The sequence below is a fragment of the Podarcis melisellensis genome (genome assembly GCF_964234715.1).
Source record: "Podarcis melisellensis genome assembly, chromosome: 10".
Classification (NCBI taxonomy): Eukaryota; Metazoa; Chordata; class Lepidosauria; order Squamata; family Lacertidae; genus Podarcis; species Podarcis melisellensis.
Window position 1 is genome coordinate 72,796,776 of NC_138542.1, and position 24,138 is coordinate 72,820,913.

Sequence of the window (24,138 nt, forward strand, 5' to 3'; positions counted from 1 at the left end):
ATCTGTCTACATGCCTCACGTTGCATGCAGAGAGCAGGAGAAGCAGAAGGAAAGCAGCTGGCAAATGGGAATCCCAGACGGAAACACCCACCCCCATTGCTCCTTATAATGCCTGATCTCGAGCCCCTCTTCTGACACAGGACTACCCTAATCTGGCACTGACAAAGCTGGATATTCAAGGCAAAGGGATAACTCTACTTAGTGGAAACTTCATCCTTGAATATGTAGTACTGATTCATTAACAACCTGAAGTTGTGTTATTTCTTGAGATATGAGTTTATTCCTGATCTGAGCGTTTTTTCCTATTCTGCTAACTATATGTGAGTCTAGGAGATTGTTATGAAGGAGCAAGATCTGAGACCTAGAGCCCTAAACGACCTGAAGGAGTGTCTCCACCCCCATCCTTCACTCTGAACACTCAGGTCCTCCTCTGAGGGTCTTCTGCTGGTTCCCTCCCTGCAAGAAGTGAGGGTACAGGGAACCAGGCAGAGGGCCTTCTGGGTGGTTGCACCCACCCTGTGGAACGCCCTCCCTTCAGAGGTCAAGGAAATGAACAACTACCTGACATTTAGAAGATAGTCGAAGGGAGATCTGTATTAGGAGGTTTTTAATGTTTGATGTTTTACTGTTTTTTATGTGTACTGGAAACCCAACCAGATGGGCAGGGTATAAATACTACAATAATTTGTATTATCTTGTGATTTTTTTTGTAGTTATTTTGGAATTCGTAGTGCAATATCAGGTCACGAAATGTTTTGGGTGGAGAAAATCACAGGGTTGCCGTAAACAATAATCCCACCCACAAACTCTCATTCGCATACAGTCTGTAAATTTGGGAAGGTCACACAGCTCACCTGTGCTAATACTGGCAGTCTTTGGCCTCCATAGGCGCACCCTGTCTGTAGAGCCTCCAGCCACAAGCACTGTCTATCATGAAAATGGGTCCTTTGACTGGGAAGAATCTCAGCTTATCAGTCACTCTGACGTTGCCTATAAAAAGTAAGAGGAAGAGAAATGCCTTTGAGGCGCACCTTCTTTATCAATCCTGAGATCAATTAAATAGGTTCTGCACCCCTGTTTCTGATGACAGGCGTACATTATCCTCAGCCTCAATGAAGCAGGCAGTGGACAAGACACTTAAAGATGGAAGCCTGAGAGAGAGGAAAAGGTTTCTGGCTGCTTCTTGGGTGGGATTGGGGAAACAAAGAGCCACTTCTGAGAAGGCCTCTCCCCTCTTCTCTGATTCCCTCTCCTCTCCAGGGGACCAATGGTTGGACTGGGCAGAATTGCTGTGTCTGGATAGGGCAGGGGCTTATGGGGGTGGGAAGAGGATGGAGTTTGAGGAAGGAAGGGGTGGGGGTACTGGACCTCTCACTTTCTAGGGATCCCTCCCTGGTTTCCTTGAAGGGGGGTGTCGATTCTTGGGGGGGAGGGAGAAGCTAATGTGGCCCCTTCGGAGATTCCTAGTCGGCGCACGATGGAGACGTCTCCCCAAAGACTGGTCTCCTCCCCCCGACCCCGCCAATGCTTCGCTTCCTTGCCCAGGGGATGCTCCCCTCCGTACTCCCCCCGGCTCCCCCCCACCCTTGGCCCCCTCCCTCTCTCCCGGAGTCTCCCCTGCACCCAGATGCCCCCTTGGCGCGGCTCACCCCTCGCCATGCGCGACCCATCTCTCCACCCGGAGGGCCCCCCTCCAAGACGAGATGGGGAGGGACAGCGGGGTCTCTATCTAGGCGTCTCTCGCGCCCGTTAACCCTTTCATGGTCTGCCTCTCTCCGCGCGGAGCGCACAGGGCCCCAGGGACGCCTGCGTGGGGGAAACGGGGCCGGGGAGTCCTCGTGGGACCCCGTGGGTGGGCGCCCCATGTCCACCCCTGCCAAGGAAAGCCCCCTTCGCAGCGCACGTTCAGGGATCCAGGCCCTGCCGGGGGGGCCCGCGGAAGGCGCTTTGGGGAGCTGGCGCGGAGTCCCTCTCTGGGTCCCTTTCTCCCCACTCCTCCCTGGCGCGACCCCTTTACCTCTTTGTCCTCGATCCCGATTCTCCTTTCCTTTCCTGCAACATCGATGTTTTGTTGGGGGGGTCCCCTGCCGCCCCTCCTCCCCTTTCCGAAAGGGCGCGCCCCTAGAGCTATGGCGCTGAGCGGCAATCCGGCGTAGAAGCTCCACTTCCGCGAGAAGATGGCAGTTTGGGAGGAGACTCACCCCCCCCCCTTGTTCCCGGAACAGAAGCCGGATTGGAGGAGGAGGAGGAGGAGGATCCTGGTACTTCCAAAGGAGAAGCCCAGGAAAGCCTTGCAGCTGGGGGGGGGGGGATCTGTAAATACTACTATGGTTCTTATTGGAAGAGGGTAGTTTAAAGGTGTGGGAAACTGGGGTTGTTGACAGGGGTGGGTGACGGGCTCATGTTTCTGAATGCCAAAGACTCCTACTTTGTGACAAATCTGTGATGCATCGAAGAAAATGTATTGGGAAATGTATTGTGGGAAATGGGGAGAGGTCTTAAAAATCCATGCAACCATCTTCTCGGGGTTCCTACTCTTGGTGTGTTTGAACCTTGTTGCAACAAATAAAGATCAGGTCAACTGACCTCCGTTTGCATCTTTAACTTGCTGACCGGAGGGACCCCCAGGGAGTGGCACCCTGACGAGCTGGGCAGCGGAGTGAATCCGCACCCCGGGATATTTTCCTTCTCAACTCCTTCCCACCTGAGCCTCACCCCCTTACCTAAAAGCCAGACACAGCACAATGTGACAGGATTGTGACTCCTGCCCTCAGCAAACAAAATAAGACCCCTCCCCCCCCGGATCAAAGCAACCCCGGGATGCTGAGGTCCCCCGGTCCTTGAAATGAAAAAGGGGGGGGGGGCTCGGGAAAGCTGCAGGGAGCAGGCGGGGAGGGGGCTGCCCGGCTCCAGAAGCTCCTTCTCGCTGGTTCCCCCCCATCGCCCTCCTGCTGCCTGCCTCCCCTCCGCTTCTACTGGTCCTTTGCAAGTGCGGGGAAGCTCTAGTCCCTCCGCGCCCCGCCCCCCAAGTTCCCTTAAGAGACCCACGTTGCACGGGGCAGCCTCACCTGCAGCGAAACAAAACGCAGCTGCCCTGGCCGAGTGGAGCCAGGCTGGGGGGCACCGTGGGGACCCCAGAAATGTGGCCCTAGAAGAAATGCACCTCCCCAGTCGGGGAAAACCCCCTTCTCTGGGGCTCAATTGCTGCAGGTGGGCTTCCCAGAAGAGGTCCCTGTTTGGCCCCTGGGAGGACAGGGGCCCCGTGGGCCTGATCCTGCAGGGCTCACCTGACGTTCTGATGCACGTGAACCCTCATTTGTCCTTCTGGGAGAACAGGATTTCCCAAACTTAGGTCTCCAGCTGCTTTTGCAGTACAGCTCCCATCATCCCTAGCAGGCAAGACCAGTGGTCAGGGATGATGGCTTTTGTCGTCAGGATCTCCAGGTGGCTCTGGCAAGTGAGCCCAGCTGCAAGTGACAAGGGTGAGGGGGGGATTCCTTCCTGGTGTTACGGAAATTACAGGGGAGGGGCTTACCATCTGACATTATCCCCTGGGACGAGGAACCCCTCTCCACTCAGTCGCAAAAGCACGACTCACACATCTTATAAATACAGGAAAACACGGTCTCTGCATATTATGGATGGGATTTACGGACTTTGTGTTTTATGAATGGGATTTATGAATAACCGAAGCTCACCAATCAAGAGCACTATATTTTGACAGCTAGCCAATGGGGGAATCCATAGACGGCTGGACCTGCCTCCAAACCAGCCTTTCAGCTGAGCCTTTGCACGATTGTCTCAGCGCCCTCCTGCTGCTCAGACTATGGGCAAAGTAGATTAAATGTAGCCATTTTGGTTTCGATTGCCTAAAGTTGCTACAATGTTACAAAGATTGTGTCTAAATGTATCCTTTCAGCTTGACAGCTCAGGGAACGATACCTAAATATGTAAATTCATATAAAATCCATACTTTAACCGATTCTTCCCGTTCCAACGCCATTTTAACTCTTAAGAAAAAGTAAATTTAGGCTTCACCCTCCACCATGACCCTGGAAGCGGATAGCCACGTAGGCAGCAAGAACAGGGCCTCCTGCCATAATCCCCCGAGCGTGAGAGCACATACACTTCTCCCCACCCAGGGAGTGACCAAGGGGCGACAACAGACTTCCACAGAGGCAGCTGACCAAGCCAGGTGTTCTGAAAGCCCATCTCAGGAGAAGCCCTGAGGGCAAGGATGTAATTTGATTCTGAATTGATTTTAGAATGAATTGATTTTAGAATGTATTTCAATTAATTGATTGTGATTTTATGTAAACTGTGTTACTTTTACTGTTGTTAGCCACTCTGAGCCCAGCTTCGGCAAGGGAGGCAGGTGGGATATAAATATTATTATTATTACTACTACTACAGTGGTACCTAGTGGTACAGCCAACCTAGCAGTTCGAAAGCACCCCCGGGTGCAAGTAGATAAATAGGGACCGCTTACTAGCGGGAAGGTAAACGGCGTTTCCGTGTGCAGCTCTGGCTCGCCAGAGCAGCGATGTCACGCTGGCCACGTGACCCGGAAGTGTCTTCGGACAGCGCTGGCCCCTGGCCTCTTGAGTGAGAAGAAGAAGAAGAAGAGTTTGGATTTGATATCCCGCCTTTCACTCCCTTTAAGGAGTCTCAAAGCGGCTAACATTCTCCTTTCCCTTCCTCCCCCACAACAAACACTCTGTGAGGTGAGTGGGGCTGAGAGACTTCAAGGAAGTGTGACTGGCCCAAGGTCACCCAGCAGCTGCATGTGGAGGAGCGGAGACGCGAACCCAGTTACCCAGGATTACGAGACTACCGCTCTTAACCACTACACCACACTGGCTCTCTGAGATGGGCGCACAACCCCAGAGTCTGGCAAGACTGGCCCGTATGGGCAGGGGTACCTTTACCTTACAGTAGTACCTTGGGTTATAGATGCTTCAGGTTACAGACTCTGCTAACCCAGAAATAGTACCTCAGGGTAAGAACTTTGCTTCAGGATGAGAACAGAAATTGCATGGCGGCAATGGTGGCATGGCAGCAGCAAGAGGCCCCATTAGCTAAACTGGTACCTCAGGTTAAGAACAGACCTCTGGAATGAATTAGGTTCTTAACCCGAGGTACTACTGTATTATGTCAATAGTTTTGTTGTTCTCTGGGTGATGGGTACTGGAGAGGTGTCCAGAGATGTATCTGATAGAGTGACCAACTGTTGAACTTGTGTAACCCTTTGATACCCCTCCCTATTTGTGACATACTAGTGAAGATGCTACTTGAAAAGTATTCTGGGTGAAGGGGGGGGAGTTTTAAAAGTCGATGTAAATTGTCCAGGGTTGTTCAAACAAAGAGAGATGCAAGGAGCTCCAAAAGGACCTCTCCAAATGGGGTGAATGGGCAGACCATACAGTTCATTGTCAATGAGATTAAAGTGATGCATGTTGGGACAAAAAAAACCCTACGCCCATTAATATAATGTATAGGCTCATGGGTATGAACTGGATTTCCCTATGTGCTCTAGGAGACCAGGGGAGAGGGGAGCTGGTCGCAGCAGGAGGGTGAAGTCTCCCTGGATGCTTCAGCTGATGGCCTCCTCTGATGGCCTCCTCGCTCCATTTTATCCCTCTATCTGCTCATCGCCATCCCACCACCAGTCCCCAGGATCTGAGCCTTCTTCCCTTGTGGGTAACCCAGATGGTGCCTCCCCCCCTGCACCCCTCCAGTCCATGACAGCAACATCAACAACAAGAATAAAATCAGTAGGATAGCAATATGCACTGTGGTCCTCTGGCAGGAAGACTCCCTAGCAGCATGATTGACTAATAACTTCTGGGACTAAGAAAAAATATTATCCTCCCCAAACCCCAGAATAAGCAGTCACTCTGGGGTTCCCCTAAGTGGTTCATGACTGAAGATGGGCCTGTCAAGAGACTTTCCTGGTACCTGCAACCCATCCTTCCCCCTCTTGCAGTTAGGTTGGGGGGGGGGGAATCTCCCATTAAATTTTAAGTTTTCTTCAGAACGTGCAGGGGGCAGGGATGAAGTTCTGTTGAATAAGTAATGTTTGGAGATCATGCGGTCGTGGGGGTGACAGAGTTTGTGGCAAAAACCAGTCTGTCACACAAACACCCATCTTGAATGCTTGAGTACAGCAACTCCAAGGCCTGAGCCAAGTATCGGCGGGGTAGGGCCCACGTGTAGAGCAAGTCGCACACTGAGGTCAAAAACACACACAGAGGCAGCAGGACTTTTTCAGTAATAGTTTACTGAGCTTTCAAAGCATACAGTTCTCACTGGGTTCCCAGTGAGGCACTAAACTTAGCTCCTGAGAACAAATCCCGTTTCAGCAGGAAAAAAAATACAGCACACAGGATATCTAAGTCAGGCACACAAACCGGCAGAAGGGAGCAAGGGAGGAAAGAGGCTGGAAGGACACAGGGCAATGGAGGTGTGACTTTCGCTTCCTGCCCTGGGGGGGGGGGAGTCAGGAACTCGCATCTGCAGGGGCTTCATGAATAAAAGCTTTCTGCCGGCTGCTTCCAGGCAAACATGCAACACAAAAACACACACTGTGATCTGTGTCGTATTGCAGTATCAGTTGTTTTTTTGTTTTGCTTTTTCAAAAAAATAATAATTATTATTCATTTTATAACACAAAGAACACAAACAGAAATACAAATTATTGTCATGTCCTTATTTTCCTAATCATTGTTAAGTGGGCTTCCCCAAGTCCCACCTATTTGATTTTCATTTTACTTCATCTTTAGCAGTTTACATATATCATCGTTTCTAACCATCTTTTTTAAAAATCACTCTTAAAATAACTTCACATTTTATCACTTACAAATAATACTATTTTAAAATACACTATCTTTTACTTCTAAGCCTGCAGCCTATATCCACTTCCAAAGCTATTCTAAGATTTAAATATTAACATATTTTTTCAAATATTCCTTAAACTTCTTCCAATTCTTTTAATACTTCTTTCAATACTTTCATCAGTTCATTGTAAATCCCAGAAGTCTTTTTCCTTGGGGCACGTCCACCACATGTGGTAAAAGGTTCCTTCTTTTTCTTTACATTTCCAGCATTTATTATCATGAGTATGATACATTTTTGCTAACCTCACTGGTGTTAAATACCATCTATACATCATTTTCATCCATTTTTCTCTTAATACATTACAAGCTGTAAATTTGATTCCTTTTTCCACAATTTCTCCCAATCCACCATCATGATATTGTGCCCCACATCCCTGGCCCATTCAATCGTTACAGATTTCACTTGTACATCTTTCGTACGCCATTCCAGCAATAAATTATACATCTTAGATAGGTTTTTTGGTTTTGTATCTAATAATTCCGTTTCCAGTTTGGATTTCTCTCTTTGAAAACCAATTTTCTTATCCATTTTAAACACTTCATTCATCTGGATGTACTGGAACCTATCATCTAATTTATCTTTCAACGGATCACAAGGTCCCCTACTTCCATCAGAATAGCATTATACTTCAACCACATATCTTTCATATTCAACCTTTTATGGGTCTTAGCTTCCAATAGTGAGCCAAATCACTTCTTTTTCAAGGGTTCTCGCAATGCGTCAGGGAATGGTCTGACGCTGAGTATGGGGGAAAGCATTCTCAGGCAGATCAGCTTTCCTGGGAGCTGGAGGGGGGGGAATTGACCCTCCTCTTTTCCAGTGGTCTCAGAAGCAGGGAGTGACACTGATACAGAGCAGATTAGACAGGAGTTACCTAGCTAAGAGATAAGGACAAGAGAAACAGACTCAGCTGGCCCTGAAGCAGGAATACGGATTTCTTCGGAGATCATTGCTGGGAAGAAGAGTGGACTCTGAGAGGAACATGTCCCACACTCCATACATCTAAATGGGTTCTCCCTTGTGAGAGTCCCTAGATGTTTCTTAAACATTCCATTATAATTAAATCACTTTCTGTAATCTTTCCATTTAAACTGCTTCTCCTCATGTCTGTTGATGGTTTGTAGGGTTTTAACTCTTAAAGTTCAACCTGTGCATAAGTCTGTTGATTTAGAACTTCCACAAGTACTGCACCTCCACCTCTATCTAACTTCCTGACATTTAGATGGTTTGTCTCTTATGTGAGTTTGTTAATGTAAATCAAGGAGTCTACTGTGACTGAAACTCCTTCCAGAGGCCAAACATTTAACTGGCTTCTCTGATGTGGGTCTGCTGATGTTTTCTAAGATTTCCACTACGGCTGAAGCTTTGTCCGCACTCCATGCATTTAAATGGTATCTCCCCTGTGTGAGTCCGCTGGTGTAATCTAAGGTCTCCATTCTGACTGAAACTCTTTCTGCACTCCATACATTCATACGGTTTCTCCCCTGTGTGAGTCCGTTGATGTCTTCTAAGCTTTCCAGTTTCACAAAAGCTCTTTCCACACTCCATACATTTAAATGGTTTCTCCCCTGTCTGAGTCCATTGATGTCTTCCAAGTTCTGCATTGAAACCGAAGCTCTTTCCACACTCAATGCATTTAAATGGTTTCTCCCTTCTGTGAGTCTGTTGATGTTTTCTAAGGGTTCCATTATAACTAAAGCTCTTTCCACACTCCATACATTTAAATGGTTTCTCCCCTGTGTGAGTCTGTTGATGTTTTCTAAGGGTTCCATTTTCACTAAAGCTCTTTCCACACTCCATACATTTAAATGGTTTCTCCCCTGTGTGAGTCTGTTGATGTTTTCTACAGTTTCCACTATCACTAAAGCTCTTTCCACACTCCATGCATTTAAATGGTTTCTCGCCTGTATGAGTCCGTTGATGTAAAGTTAAGTATCCCCTCTGACTGAAGTTCTTTCCGCACTCCATACATTTAAATGGTTTCTCCCCTGTGTGAGTCTGGTGATGTAAATTGAGGCCTCCACTTTGACTAAAGCTCTTTCCACACTCCATACATTTGTATGGTTTCTCTCCTGTGTGAATCCGTTGATGTATATTGAGGTGTGCACTCTGAGTGAAGTTCTTCCCACACTGCTTGCATTTGAATCCTTTCTTGAATCCTTTCTGCTGGTGTATTCTAAGTTTTCCAATATCAGTGAAACTCTTTCTACACTCCTTACCTTTCAATGGTTTCTCCCCTGTCGGAGTTCATTGATGTGAATTATGTGTGCTCATTCTATGAAGCATAATCCACATTTCACACATTTTAATTTCTCTTTCTAATGAAATGAAAGGTGTCCCATCTCCTGGAGTTCTGACTGTCTTCTCCATCTCCTTCTTCAGAGTGGGAGGAAAGGAAATCCTGTTTGAGTTTCAAGGAAGAGAACAAATGGAAAGAGAGCACATCAAATGCCATTAGCAGCTTTTCTTATTTCAACATCTCCTACATTCCCCCGCCTCCTACCCATTTTCCCAGTTTTGAGGAAATGAAGATGCAATGATGTCAAATGATAGTAATGCAGCAGCAAAGTTTCATAATCCTCAATCATCATTAATGAAGCAGCATGATCTTGGAATGCAGCCTTCTCAAATCATTGTTTCCTCACAGGAAAGGCAGCTGCTCTCTGTCCATGACATGGCCCTCTCTTTCTCTGGTTCATTGTTCCTTTGGACAATTCCCATCCTCTGCGTCATAATCCTCCATCAACCACCACCCGTTTTCACCTCTAAATCTTCAGCAGTCACCTGCACAGTCCCATTGGCCTCAGAAGATCCATGTGGACCATTTTGGGAGGCCCAGGTCTACATCTTTTCCAGGGACTTTGGTCTGGGTCAGTCAGAGAACTAATGACCAGTTTTGGTGCTTGGGTTCAGCTGAATGGGTGCTCAGGGATGCTCCTGTTCTTGGAGATGGACCTCTGTCTACATGCCTCACATTGCATGGAGAGAGCAGGAGAAGCAGAAGGAAAGCAGCTGGCACATGGGAATCTCAGACGGAAATACCCACCACAATGGTTCTTTATAATAATGATGTGCTGCCTGATCTCTTGCACCGTCTTCTGACAGAGGACTATCCTAATCTGGCACTGAAAAGCAGGATATTCAAGGCAAAGAGATTACTGTACTTAATGGTAGGTAGCATTGCTGGTCTGACGCAGTTGAAATATTTATTTTTTGTTAAGTCCAGTAGCATCTTAGAGACCAACTATGTTTGTTCTAGGTATAAGCTTTCGTGTGCATGCACACTTCTTCATATAGTGAAGGGTAGTAGGAGATGGTAGTAGGAGTACCCTTCTGAGAAAACCCCCTCCCCACCCTCCCACGATATACAAGGGTCTGGTGACATCTGAGTCAGTGTATCTGAAGAAGTGTGCAACACGACTACCTACCTGAATCTAGATGTCATGGGGTGTTGGGGAGCAGTAGTTCTCCTTTGGTGGGGGATATTTTCTGCACCTCCTGGGGTCATTTTTCCTCCCTTGGTGCCCACCCTGCACTCTGCTCCCCCTGTGGCTTCCAGAAGCTATCAGCATGCAAAAGGGGTTCAAGCAATGGCTTCAACCGGGCCGGCTAAACCAGGTGAGGAAAGCTGATGGGTCTCAAATCCTTGGGGGGCTGGGCAATTCTGCTGCAAGTGAACAGAATCCAACCTTGTGGATGAAGAGGAGGAGAACAACCGTGAATCCCACAGTCCAGAAGGCAGATTCTGCCTGTGCTGAAGAGGAGAGGAAAGTGAAGGGCAGATGGGGCTGGTCAACCTGGAGGCTTGTTATCAAGTCCCAGAGTTTCTCTGACATTGAATTATATATAAAGTACAGTATTGAAATGTGCCTGCTCCCACGTCATATTCTGTTATTACTCTACTCTGTTTGTCTGTTTCTTACTTGCGTACTGTTTTGGTATTGTTATGGAAATTACGGGGCGGGGCACATGTTCAAAGTTAAATATTACAAATATTATGCCTGAATATATCCTTCCAACTTGACAGCTCAGGGAAGTCACCTAGCTTTAAAAATAATATAAAATCATCTCCTTTCCCAGTTCCCCCCATTCCAAAGCTTGAAAAAGGACTCTAGGAAGTTCTCAGAGGTGACAATTGCTGGGCTCATTGTTAGCCAAAGGAAGCCAAATCTCATCACCTGACTCGCCTCAGGCTCCAGACATGCAAAGGAACTTCTATTGTACTTTTGGGTGGTGGGTACTTAAGACATATTTGTCTATGCTAATCTTATACCTGAGTCTTGCCCTGCCATGTCTGCTTGTGCTAATCTTGTACCAAAGACTTGTCTGGACATGTTTGCCAAGGTTAACCCCTCCCCTTCGAACTGTATTCTGGGATGTGGTGGGAAAGTTTAAAAAGTCTTTGTCACCCCATCCTCGGGGTTCAAAATTTGCTCTTTGAACCTATTGCGCAATAAACTTTGGTCTATAGCTATTTGCTCCAGTTGGCTGGACTCCTTCCTTTATTCCGCAGGGACCCAAGGGCTCTGCTGGGGGACTGAGCAGCCTCGCACCTAGATTTTTCCCTAACAGTATGCTAAGTCAGGGTTTTACTGCATGTTACCATATTTTTCGCTCCATAGGACGCACTTTTCCTCCCCTAAAAAGTAAGGGGAAATGTCTGTGCGTCCTATGGAGCGAAGCCAGCAAGAGCCGCTGCTGCTGAGCTGAGCCAGGCAGGAGGGAGGGAAGGGGATTCTGTCCATCCCTCCCTCCTCCGTGGCTCGCTTTGAAGCAGGAAAGTGGCTTACTCGTGTAAGCAGCTCCTCTCCCACTTTCCTGCTTCAAAGCAACCAAGGAGGAAGGAAGGAAGGGGATCCATGCAGTGGATTCCCTCCTCCTGGGCTCCCTTTGAAGCAGGAAAGTGGGAAGGAAGCAGCTTACACTCGAGTAAGCAGCTCCTCTCCCACTTTCCTGCTTCAAAATGGAGGGAATCCGCTGCAGTTGCAAGCAGAGGATCCATGGCTCTCCGGTGCCTTGCTTTGAAGCAGGGTGCAGGGGTGCAGGGGGGAAAGAGGGCAGGAAATAGATGCCAGGCAGGAAGACACAACCACACTTTGACCACTGGAAAGTCCACCTCAGCCTCCCCAGATTTCCACTGAGACGGCCAGGTTAATCTCAATGGCCATAAGAGCTGGAAACTTGCATGGGCTGTTTATTTAAAGACGAAAACATGCACACACGTGAAAGAAATGCTCCCAGGTTCCTGGACACAACCCACATTTGCTATTCACACAAGTTACATGGATGGCATTGGCAACTGGAAGAGCAGCATGGTTAAAGAGCAAGTCCTGGTTTCAAGCTTAAGATCAGCTCTTTCGTGGTGGCCTCAAACAACCCTTTGGCTGCAAGGGGAATTCCTCTCTTAATTCAGGATGCTACAGTCTAGAGATGCTGTGACTGCCTGCCCTTTTCCCTGAGCTATAAAAGCACCTTCAGTAGGGTGATGGGAGGTGACACAGTCATCTTCCAGATGTGCAAACGTGACAGCAAGCCTCACACTCAGATCTGAAGCATACCGGTAAATGGGAACCTAGGAAGCTGCCTTATAAGGAGTTGGACCCACTACTGCATCTAGCTTAGTAATGCCAACACTGTCCGGCAGCAGTTTGCCAGAGTTTCAGGCCTGGAGAAGCCGGGGATTGAACGTGTGGTGTTCTGCATGCAAAGCCACTGAGGTTACAGCTGTTCCCTTTAAAAACAAGCTCATGGTCCTCATGGTTCTAAAGAAAGGACTAATTTAAGCAGGAGCAGAGGGACCTTCCCTATACCACGTCAGGACCCCTGAGTCCATTTAGCTCACTTTTGTCTTCACTGATGGGCAGAGGCTCACCTGGGTTTCAGGAGACACACCTTCAGTCCTACCTGGAGAAGCTATCAAGGACTGAGCTTGGGATCTTCTCCATGTCCTCCCTATTGAGCTATGATGGCTCCCTCCCTTCTCCACCCCTCCTCCTCTGCAGGAGGCCTATCTCGGCTTCTCATTATAATGTATAAATGTCAAGGGCTTTGAGATGCATATAAAGTCAGGCTCAGCATTATTAACTGGACTTAGATAAGCCATGGTTCCCCTTCCTTCCCTCCTCTGAGGCTCGCTTCAAAGCAGCAAAGCGGACAGGAGACGCCCACTTTGCTGCTTTAAATAGTTTAGTACAGTACAACATTGGATTCAGAATATTTTTTTTCGTGTTTTCCTCCTCTAAAAACTAGGTGCGCCTTATGGTCAGGTGCGCCCTATGGAGCAAAAAATACGATATATTTTTGCTATTTTTTGGGTCCTGTTATGCTTCAGTACAGTCATACCTCATGTTACATTTGCATCAGGTTGCATGTTTTCAGGTTGCGTCGGGAGGCAACCCAGAAGTACTCGAAAGGGTTACTTCCGGGTTTCGCCACTTGGGCATGCGCAGACATGCAAAATGATGTCACGCACATGTGCAGAAGCGGCGAATCGCGACCCACGTATGTGCAGACGCAGATTGTGTTCTGCTCATGTTGCGAACGGACCTCCGGAACAGATCCCATTCGCAACCAGAGGTACCACTGTAATCAATTTCTCAGCTGAATTATTTTTTTTGCTGCGTCTGAGTGGGTTTTTTTTTGCTACTCTGCTAATTAAAAGTCAAACTTGCTCTGCAGATTGTTATGGAGGAGCAAGATCTGCAACCTTAAGCTAGAAACAGCCTCGGCGCTGGAAACCTGAAGGAGCGTCTCCACCCCCATCGCTCAGTCCGGGCAGGGAGGTCCTCCTCTGAGGTCTTTGCTGGTTCCCTTGCTGTCAGAAGTGAAGTTCCAGGGAACCAGACAGAGGGTCTCCCACCCTATGGAATGCCCTCCCATCAGAGGGAAGGAAATGGGCAACTCTCTGACATTTAGAAGACAGCTGCATTGGGATGTTTTTAATGTTTGATGTTTTATTGTCTTTTTTATGTACTTGAAGCTGCCCAGAGTGGCTGGGGAAACCCAACCAGATGGGCGGGGTATAAATACTGCAATCATTCTTATTATCTTGTATATTTTGTAGTTATTTTTGAATCTGTACTGCAATATCAGGTCACGAAATGTTATGGATGGAGAAAATCACAGGGTTGCCGTAAAGAAGAAGAAGTAGAGTTTGGATTTGATATTCTGCTTTATCACTAAGCGAAGGAGTCTCAAAGCAGCTAACATTCTCCTTTCCCTTCCTCCCCCACAACAAACACTCTGTGAGGTGAGTGGGGCTGAGAGACTTCAAAGAAGTGTGACTGGCCCAAGGTCACCCAGCAGCTGCATGTGGAGGAGCGGGGAAGCGAACCTGGTTCCCCAGATTACGTGACTACCGCACTTAACCACTACACCACACTGGCTCCCAGTGTAGACTATAATCCCACCCACAAACTCTCATTCACATACAGTCTGTAAATTTGGGAAGGTTGCACAGCTCACCTGTGCTAATACTGGCAGTCTTTGGCAAGTGCAGGGGAGCTGCAGCCCCTCCGCCCACCCCCCCACAAGTTCCTTTAAGAGACCCATGTTGCATGGGGCAGGTTCACCTTCAGCGAAACAAAACGCAACTGCCCTGGCAGAGTGGAGCCAGGCTGGGGGGGACCCCAGCAAGAAGTCCCTAGAAGAAATGCCAGTCCTAGGCTCTGTGGTTTAACCCACAGTGCCACCCGCGTCCATAAGAAAGGATAAATATGAGGAAATCTGGAAGAATTGCTTAAGAGATAAGGCGGAAAGTGGTGTGAAGTAGGGGGAGGAGAGGTGGGGAAATATTGTTAAAAAGGTGTAGTTATATGTATATCAGTACTCAAATCTGAATTGCTAAAGTGCGTTATTAGTGTTATTGTGGTTTTTGTTTTATGTGTTTTTTTGTGGTTGATGTTTGTGTTGAAAAAATGATTTTTAAAAAAAGGTTGTCGTAAACTAGAATCCTACCCACAAACTCTCATTCACACACAGTCTGTAAATTGAGGGGGGGGGGTCACACACATCACCTGTGCTAATACTGGCAGTCTTTGGCCTGTATAGGCACAACTTGTATGTAGAGCCTCTAGCCCCAGGCACTGTCTATCATGAAAAGGGTCCTTTGACTGGGAAGATTCATGCAGTTGCTGTCATCGGATTCTGACGGGTTGTATCTCAGCTTGTCAGTCACTCTGACACAGCCAGTGTGGTGTAGTGGTTAAGAGCGGTAGTCTCGTAATCCTGGGTAACCAGGTTCACGTCTCCGCTCCTCCACATGCAGCTGCTGGGTGACCTTGGGCCAGTCACACTTCTGTGAAGTCTCTCAGCCCCACTCACCTCACAGAGTGTTTGTTGTGGGGGAGGAAGGGAAAGGAGAATGTTAGCCGCTTTGAGACTCCTTAAAGGGAGTGAAAGGCGGGATATCAAATCCAAACTCTTCTTCTTCTTCTTATTCTTCTACTACAAAGAATAAGAGGAACAGAAATGCTTTTGAGGTGCAACTTCTATCAATCCTGAGAGCCATTCCATTGACTCTGCACCCCTGTTTCTGATGACAGGTGTAAATTATCCTCATCCTCAATGAACCAGGCAGTGGAAAAGACAATAAAGATGGAAGCCTGAGAGAGAGAAAGGAAAAGGCTTCTGGCTGCTTCCTGGGTGGGATTGCAGAAACCAAGAGCCGCTTCTGAGAAGCCCTCCCCCCCTCCCCTCTTCCTCTTGGGATTTCCTCTCCTATCCAGGGGGACCAAAGGTTGGACTGGGCAGAACCGCTGGGTCTGGGCAGGGGCCTATGTGGACGGGAAGAGGATGGAGATTGAAGGAAGGAAGAGGTGGGGGGACTGTACCCCCCCACTATCCAGGGATCCCTCTCTGGTTGCCTTGAAGGGGGGGTCGATTTCTGGGTGGGAGGGAGAAGCCAAGGCGGCCCCTCCGGAGATTCCTCAGAGGCGTCCTTGGCGGCTCACCCCTCGCCATGCGCGACCCATCTCTCCATCCGGAGGGGCCCCCCAGACGAGGTGGGGAGGGACGGGGGGGTCTCTAGGCGTCTTTCGCGACCGCTAACCCTTTCATGGTCTGCCTCTCTCCGTGGGGAGCGCACAGGGCCCCAGGGATGCCTGTGCGGAGGAAACGGGGCCAGGGAGTCCTCGTGGGACCCCGTGGGTGGGCGCCCCATGTCCTCCCCTGCCGAGGAAAGCCCCCTTCGCAGCACGCGTGCAGGGATCCAGGCCCTGCCGGGGGGGCCAACGGAAGGCGCTTTGGGGAGCTGGCGCGGAGTCCCTCTCTGGGTCCCTTTCTCCCCCTCCCCCCCCCGCGACCCCTTTACCTCTTTGTCCTCGATCCCGATTCTCATTTCCTTCCCTGCAACATCGATGTTTGGGGGGGGTCCCCTGCCGCCCCTCCTCCCCTTTCCGAGAGCGCGCGCCCCTAGAGCTACGGCGCAGAGCAGCAATCCGGCGTAGAAGCTCCACTTCCGCGAGAAACTGGCAGTTTGGGAGGGGGCTCACCCCCCTTATTCCCGGAACAGAAGCCGGATTGGAGGAGGAGAAAGGAGGAGGATCCTGATACTTCCAAAGGAGAAGCCCAGGAAAGCCTTGCAGCTGGGGGGGGGGTGTGGAAATCTGCAAATACTATTATGGTTCTTATTGGACGAGGGTAGTTAAAAGGTGTGGGAAACTGGGGCTGTTGACAGGGGTGAGTGACGGGCTCATGTTTCTGAATGCCAAAGACTCCTAAGGTAAAGGTAAAGGTACCCCTGCCCGTACGGGCCAGTCTTGACAGACTCTGGGGTTGTGCGCCCATCTCACTCAACAGGCCAGGGGCCAGCACTGTCCGGAGACACTTCCGGGTCACGTGGCCAGCGTGACATCGCTGCTCTGGTGAGCCAGAGCCGCACATGGAAACGCCGTTTACCTTCCCGCTGGTAAGCGGTCCCTATTTATCTACTTGCACCCGGAGGTGCTTTCGAACTGCTAGGTTGGCAGGCGCTGGGACCGAGCAGCGGGAGCGCACCCCGCCGCAGGTATTCGAACCGCCGACCTTTCGATCGGCAAGTCCTAGGCGCTGAGGCTTTAACCCGCAGCGCCACCTGCGTCCCGCCAAAGACTCCTACTTTGTGACAAATCTGTGATGCATCAAAGATGCTGTTGAAAAATGTATTGTGGGAAATGGGGAGAGGTCTTAAAAATCCATGCAACCATCTTCTCGGGGTTCCTACTCTTGCTGTGCTTGAACCTTGTTGCAACAAATAAAGATCAGGTCAACTGACCACTGTTTGCTTCTTTAACTTGGCTGGATTCTCCTTCTTCTGCTGACCGGAGGGACCCCCGGGGAGTGGCACCCTGAGGAGATGGGCAGCGGAGGAAATCCGCACCCCAGGATATTTTCCTTCTCAACTCTTTCCCACCTGAGCCTCACCTCCTTACCAAAAAGCCTGACACAACACAATGTGACAGGATTGTGACTCCTGCCCTCAGCAAACAAAATAGGACCCCCTCCCCCCCAGAGCAAAGCAACCCCGGGATGCTGAGGTCCCCCAGTCCTTGAAATGAAAAGTGGGGGCTTGGGAAACCTAAAGGGAGCAGGCGGGGAGGGGGCTGCCCAGGCTCCAGAAGCTCCTTCTCACTGGTTCCCCCCCATCGCCCTCCTGCTGCCTGCCTCCCCTCCGCTTCTACTGGTCCTTTGCAAGTGCGGGGAAGCTCTAGTCCCTCCGGCCCCCCTCAAATTCATTTTGAGAGCCCCACTTTGCACGGGGCAGCCTCACCTGCAGCGAAACAAAACGCAGCTGCCCCGGAAGAGTGGAGCCAGGCTGGGGGGCACCGTGGGGACCCCAGAAATGTGTCCCTAGAAGAAATGCGCCTCCCCACTTCTCTGGTGCTCACGTGCTGCCGGTGGGCTTCCCAGAAGAGGCCCCTGGGAGGACAGGGGCCCCTTGGGCCTGATCCTGCAGGGCTCACCTGATTTTCTGATGCACGTGAACCCTCCTTTGTCCTTCAGGGAGAAGAGGGTTTCCTTTGAATATAGGGGTCAGTGACTCTATTTCTCCAACCGGAGTGAGTGTGGGGCTTCCTCGCTGTTACGGCTAAAATCTGGGTGCGGGGCTACACTGCCACCCAGCTCGTCGGACTAAGTGTCCGCGGGTCCCTGCGGAAGAAAATGAGCCCAGCCGGACAGGAGCAAAATACGGAGATCCAAGGTTTATTGCGCAACAGGTTCAAGACGAGATTGAACAGCGAGAAAGGGGTGACATGAACTTTTGAAACTCCCTCCATGTCCCAGAATACAGTGCAAAATACATCCCAGTTACATCATGAATACATTAAGGAAAGGTTAGGTTACACAGATTACATCATGAATACATTAAGGAGAGGTTGGGTTACACCGGATTAACATAAGGAGGAGGGAGGGGGGAATATGCAGAGCTACACTGGATTAACATAAGGAGGAGGGAGGGGGGAATATGCAGAGCTGGAGATATGCGCAGATAAGCGCTTCCTGAGTGTATGCATAGTCTGTCACCTGGCATTGCCCAGAGGAAAGGTTTGGCAGAGTGATTTTGACAGGATTAGGGTCTTCACACCTTACTTGAGGGATTATGGATATAGATTTTATAGATTTTAGTTCCCTTTGACATTGACAATTGGGAATAAATGGATATATTGTAGTGAAGAAGGTGAAGAAGACATGCCCCCCTTCCGTAACAGTCCCCCATTCGGAGATAGATTTGCATTAAAGTTCTGTAAGAACTTGCAAATCTTTTCTCCGCACCCCTAAATCTCGGTAAAGGAAGGGGTGCCCTGTGAGGGGGAATAGGATCTAATGGAAAAGGAGGTGGGTTGATCAGGGCAGCAAAGGAGGGAGCAACACGGACCAATACAATGTACACGCGTGTTATATAGATGTGCGCTAAATAATAACTTGGTATCTACCGTACCAGATATATGGGTTTATGCAAACCTGAAGGGGACTTGCAAGCCATGCCTCTTAAGGTCATTTGCAAATATAGTAGTGCAGATAGCTGGATATAGGATATCACATAAAAGAACACCTGTTGTATTTTGTTCAATAGTGGTCTATGCTTTACATTTAGCAGGAAGGTCCACTATTGACTGGGGAAAAAATGCAGTTCCCCCCCCTCCACCGTTTTTGTGTTCTCAGGTGCGAAGGTAGCTCTTCTGTGGTCTCCCACCGGCATGGTGTCACAGTAGTGGCAATCCCTGGTGAATCCACTTAGGGCTTTCATATTAACCATGTTGCCTGGCACCCACCAAAGCTGGCACAGGTTTCGGACACGTCTTGAGAGAAATGTCTTTGCCTTGGCCATTCCATGGGATTTTATTATTATAGGCTCTGGTCTTGCAGTCATGGGAAGTTGCTCACTTGCACTTTAAGGACCAAAAAGCTAATTGCAGCCTGGATACACTTGCCCAATTCAAACTGAGTCCAATTTGAATTTATCTTGCCCCATGGTTCTCAACTTTCAAACCAATCTGTTAAAGCAAAACCATTATTAAGGGGCACTTGTCCAAATAAGTCAATTTAACTCTATAAGGGATCATTCATGCTAAACCAAAGCATATACACCTTCCTGAAGCTTCTCCTTGGTGAAGTGAGTTTCAGCACATTTTAAAATGGGTAGGGAAGTTGGCAGAGTGCCAGGTGAAACAACTAAATGTGGTTATAAATTTATCTCATTCTAAACATTGGACTACATAATAGCCTGATCTGTTTAAAGGCATAAAATGTATGAGGATCCTCCACTGGGGTGTAAGGAATAAGACATTAAACATAAAAACAATTACACAGAAAAATAGCCACGAAATAGCCCCCCCCCCCATTTGTGGAAATAACACACTGTCAGACACATTTTAACATTCCTACGTAATAACACATAATACAAAACAAACTAATTAAGTATCAGTTGCATATCTTGAGACAATTGTGATATTTTTACGCATGTATCTTCTCAATGCCGGAGCACAGTCTTGAGGTTCAAAAGTAAGAAAATGTCCTTGCAATTCAACTCCTCCCCCTTTTCATTGGATCTGTAGTAACACCTTTGTAGAAGTGATATCCTGTAAGGGGCAGGGTGGGCTTAAAAGACAAGGTTAAAATACCGGTAATAATAACACACACACACACACACAAAATGACCTATGAGGAACCAAAAATAAATAAATGCTAAGACACACAATTTTAAGAAATCTGAAGTAACAATGAAAATAAAAGAGTGTTTCTTGATGTGACAACATCGGCTAGAATGTTAATAGCAAAATACTGGGAAATGACTTAATGGCAATTTAAAGTTGTGCAAGTACCTTGAACTAGCCAAAATGACAGAATTAATAAGAAATGCTCAGGCAAAAGGTAAACAAATACCATTCCACAAACAATGTTTGGTTGTGCTTCGATTAACTTCATAGACATCATGGAAAAATGGATTAAATAAGTGAAAATAGATTATTTGTAACTCTAAAAGTGTCAAAGCCACAAAGAGATGGAAGTCACTAATATAGTAGGGATTCAGACTTGTTTCACAGAACAGAAAGAAAGTTGCTGTGGGAGGAAAAGGGGACAAACACTTTGTTATCGGGGTTCACATATCCTGTTAAAATGCACACAAAACAAAGTCTGTGATTTTAATCCCATTGAGGGGTGGAATGCTTTGATATTTACCTGTGAAAAGAATTTGGCATGTTAAGATTTCAAACTTGGGACACATTAAGGGTGATTTCTCTCAATGGTTCCAAGTTTTACATAAACCTCCTCTCCCCCCCCTTACAGTTCCCCCTCCTTCCTCTCTCTCTTTTCTTTTCCTATCCTTTTTTTTTACTGATCTAGCCTCTGTGCATGTGCGGAGTTCATGTCTCAGCAAACCTTTTATACTATTGAAAATGTTGCATCTTTTGGCTAAATTAGAATTTGAATAAGGGAAGGGTAAGGAGTAGATTTTAAAAGAGGGTTAGATTTAAAACAAAAAAGAGAAACTCAGCAATTGAAGTATTCACCAACCAAAGCTAGCAATTTTAGCCCAAGCAAAAGGACTGCTTCCTTTATGTACAGGAAAGGGCTAATATCCCTCTGGCCATTCACGGAACAATGCCACGCCCTTATATACGGAAAAAATGGCCAGAGAGTCAGAATTCATAGGATTTTTAACATTCTAAGTCATTCCAGCCTTACCATTTGCAGACAACATTTTTCCTGCCCTTTATTTACAGGATAGGTCAAGGCCCATATGTATTTGTATGTGCTTAAACTTTGAATTGACTTTGAAGTCTGATTTTAAATAGTAGACAAAATGATAAACACTGTAATCACTCAAATGCTTGATATTACCAGTTGTGCTTCAAAACATCACAGCTTCACCTCTCACCTTTTAAAACTAAAGAGCAAAGCTAGGCTGAATTTCAACTCCATCACCACACCAGAATTTAAGAATTACCCTGCAATGCTTGTGGACACATGTCCTTCCACACAGCCACAAATTGGGAGAGTTGAAAGGGACCCTGGGGTCATCTAGTCCAACCCTCCAAAATATAGGGTTCACAGCAAGATTTCACAGCAAGATTTGTACTACCAAAGAGACACACACATACTTATGTACACAGGCACTACTGGGAAATAGAGCACAATCAATGCTCCTATCATGTACTAAGGAAGAGGAAAATAAAAGTACCCAGCTTTATACAGAACCCTCTAACAAAGAACAATTTTCCTAAGATAAGATAGGAAGAGAATCTGGGAGAGAATATTTTATAAGCATAGGGTTATTTCAGTTGATATACCCACTCAAATAATAAAACCAGTCCTGGATTTGATTTAAACGGGATACAAAAGTTAATAATCGTCTCTGAACTTGCATAGGAATAGTACACCTAACTACGATTTTTAAATAACGATACATAGGAAAGTGAGATGTCGGGTACTTTTACCAAAGAATGTGCCCCCCTCCCTTGTTGAAGGAAGCTTACTCAGGAGTAAATTCACTTGGCACAGAAGTAAGAAGGGGGGAACCTGAAAGAGACTGAAACAAGTGGGGGAGGTATTTTCCAATAAAAAGCCAGGAAACCCTGGTTGATCTTAGAGACTGGTATCAGGACTGGACTCTATAGATAGACAATTGTTGTCTATCAAAGCTTCTACCTTTTATTAACAATTTTCTTAGAAGGAACGCCTATTTTCATAGACACGTGCTTCATGAAATACATACACTGCATTTTAGCTTGAGAGAGCAGTTGGCTCAACTAGGCTTTTGCAGCAGAAACATTAGTTTCTTCACAGCCTATTTTAAAATACTGGAAAAAAGACTGGAACACGGATGTAGAATCACAAACTCAAAGGTTGCAACATAACATTATCTACCATCATACTCCTCACTTAAGCTACTCGGAGAAAGACTCTTCGGAGCCTCTCTCAAATAACAAACATTTGCACCCTTCATTCTCATTTTGTTTTTGTTTTTTCTGTTTTAAGATTGATAAGGTCCAGCATGGCTTCCCTAGATTTAAATTTTGAAGCAAGCTTGCAACTGTGCGCACTTAAGAAAGGCAGTCTGTCAGAGACAGAAGGAACAGACAACACACATAACAGACAACATGTAAACATACACATTTTCATATATGTATTAACAGACAACACACATAACAGACAACATGTAAACATACATATTTTCATATATGTATTAACAGACAACACACATAACAGACAACATGTAAACATATATATTCTCATTCTTTAGTTGGTTATTGCAAGGAGTTGGGCCGCTCCCTTTGGCTTCATTAAGTGAAATTAGTAGGAAGGTCCCACATGGTTTTAAGAGCCTCCTTGCCTCTTCAAACACAACCAGTTAACCAAACTAGCAGGGCTCACAATGCTTAGTTGACTGGGTACCCCTTTATATATGCATGCGTTGTTGTTGCTTTTTTGTTGTTGTTTTTCTCTTTTTTGGGGGGGGATAGAGAAGGGAGAAAGAGAGGGGTTGACTTGGATTTGGGTAACTTGTACAGGGGGCTATTTAGGGTTTTTCCTTTTCCTTGTTGCTTGGCAACTTCCTAACAATTTAACGAGCTTCACCCACTCGGTTCCTTTTTCTATTCCTTTCCTATTTCCTATTTAATAACCTGGGGTCCTTTTCCACTCTGCCGATCCCGCCCAATTCCTCATGGGCTATCCCTCCTGGCAACCTCCTACCTATCGTCACAATCTCAGGAAAAGGGGCCCTACTGGACGCCCGTGCTGTGCGGTGCCAGATCGGGTGATCCCTGGATAGAATTTCGAACTGAAAATCCCCCTTGCTTTTGGAAGCGGGCTCACGCACGATACACGTGTTACGTGGCACCGACCAGTGCGGCTGGGATTGGGATAGAAAGCAAGACCACTTCCTGCCTCCTAGCAAGGACGCTCGGGAAGTTCGGAAAGAGAACTCCAACCCCTTGCTTTCAACTGGGATGCCCGTTGCGGAGAGTCGGCTATCTTTCAAGTCGGGTCTCTCCGTCTTACTTTCGGGCTCCCAATTGGTGCGGCTGGCTGGAGGGTGTTAGAGAAAGAGATAGAGCTCAGAACCCCCCTTTCAGGTCGAGCAGCGGTCCATGGTCTCTCTCACTAACCGGACCAAGAGAAAGGTAAGAAGGATCGATAGAGAGGAGGGCAGAGAATTCAGTTGCCAGGAGATTTCCACCCCCTTCCCACCAGTGCACTGGATTTTTCCTTATACTCACACGTCTTCTGTGATGATCCCGGGATCGATGAATAAGCCGGCTGGATCCCTCATTGCTCCCCGGCTGAACTCCTGGGGCTTTCGATTACCGCCCGGAAGATGGCCGGGGGTCCAAAGGATCTTCCCAGGCAAAATGGCCTGGTGCCGGCTGAAGATTTCGGGGGCCCTGGTCAGCAACGCGGGAGAACCGCATGCCCCATGTTGGGGCGTCAACTGTTACGGCTAAAATCTGGGTGCGGGGCTACACTGCCACCCAGCTCGTCGGACTAAGTGTCCGCGGGTCCCTGCAGAAGAAAATGAGCTCAGCCGGACAGGAGCAAAATGCGGAGATCCAAGGTTTATTGCGCAACAGGTTCAAGACGAGATTGAACAGCGAGAAAGGGGTGACATGAACTTTTGAAACTCCCTCCATGTCCCAGAATACAGTGCAAAATACATCCCAGTTACATCATGAATACATTAAGGAAAGGTTGGGTTACACAGATTACATCATGAATACATTAAGGAGAGGTTGGGTCACACCGGATTAACATAAGGAG

The 24,138-nt window shown here is 47.6% G+C and overlaps 3 protein-coding genes and 1 long non-coding RNA gene across 8 annotated transcripts in view; 1 reads left to right on the forward strand and 3 right to left on the reverse strand.

Moving 5' to 3' along the window:
- Positions 1 to 11,371, forward strand: part of LOC309378898 — a 71,998-nt gene extending 60,627 nt beyond the window's left edge. For both annotated transcript variants that reach the window (XR_014172267.1, XR_014172268.1), the window contains one exon: positions 11,297 to 11,371. This is a non-coding gene — a long non-coding RNA (uncharacterized lncRNA). The remainder of the gene's footprint in view (positions 1 to 11,296) is intronic.
- LOC309378608 (uncharacterized protein) overlaps positions 1 to 24,138 on the reverse strand; it is a 179,700-nt gene that overhangs the window by 80,851 nt on the left and 74,711 nt on the right. The window contains exon 5 of the mRNA XM_081926985.1: positions 855 to 990. The gene's annotated coding sequence lies outside the window, so the exon portion shown is untranslated. The remainder of the gene's footprint in view (positions 1 to 854; positions 991 to 24,138) is intronic.
- LOC309378768 (uncharacterized protein) overlaps positions 1 to 24,138 on the reverse strand; it is a 74,864-nt gene that overhangs the window by 24,032 nt on the left and 26,694 nt on the right. The window lies entirely within an intron of this gene.
- Positions 7,589 to 24,138, reverse strand: part of LOC309378787 (uncharacterized protein) — a 78,129-nt gene continuing 61,579 nt past the window's right edge. The window contains exons 1-2 of one of the 4 annotated variants that reach the window (XM_081927458.1): positions 14,362 to 14,375; positions 7,589 to 9,298 (exon numbers count right to left, since the gene is read on the reverse strand). In XM_081927458.1, coding sequence (XP_081783584.1) covers positions 8,200 to 8,949 — 750 coding nt within the window. In that variant the 5' untranslated portion in view covers positions 8,950 to 9,298; positions 14,362 to 14,375 and the 3' untranslated portion in view covers positions 7,589 to 8,199. Of the gene's footprint in view, positions 9,299 to 9,943; positions 10,242 to 10,325; positions 10,477 to 14,361; positions 14,376 to 24,138 lie in introns of those variants that run through there. The other 3 variants (XM_081927455.1, XM_081927456.1, XM_081927457.1) reach the window with 3 other exon arrangements.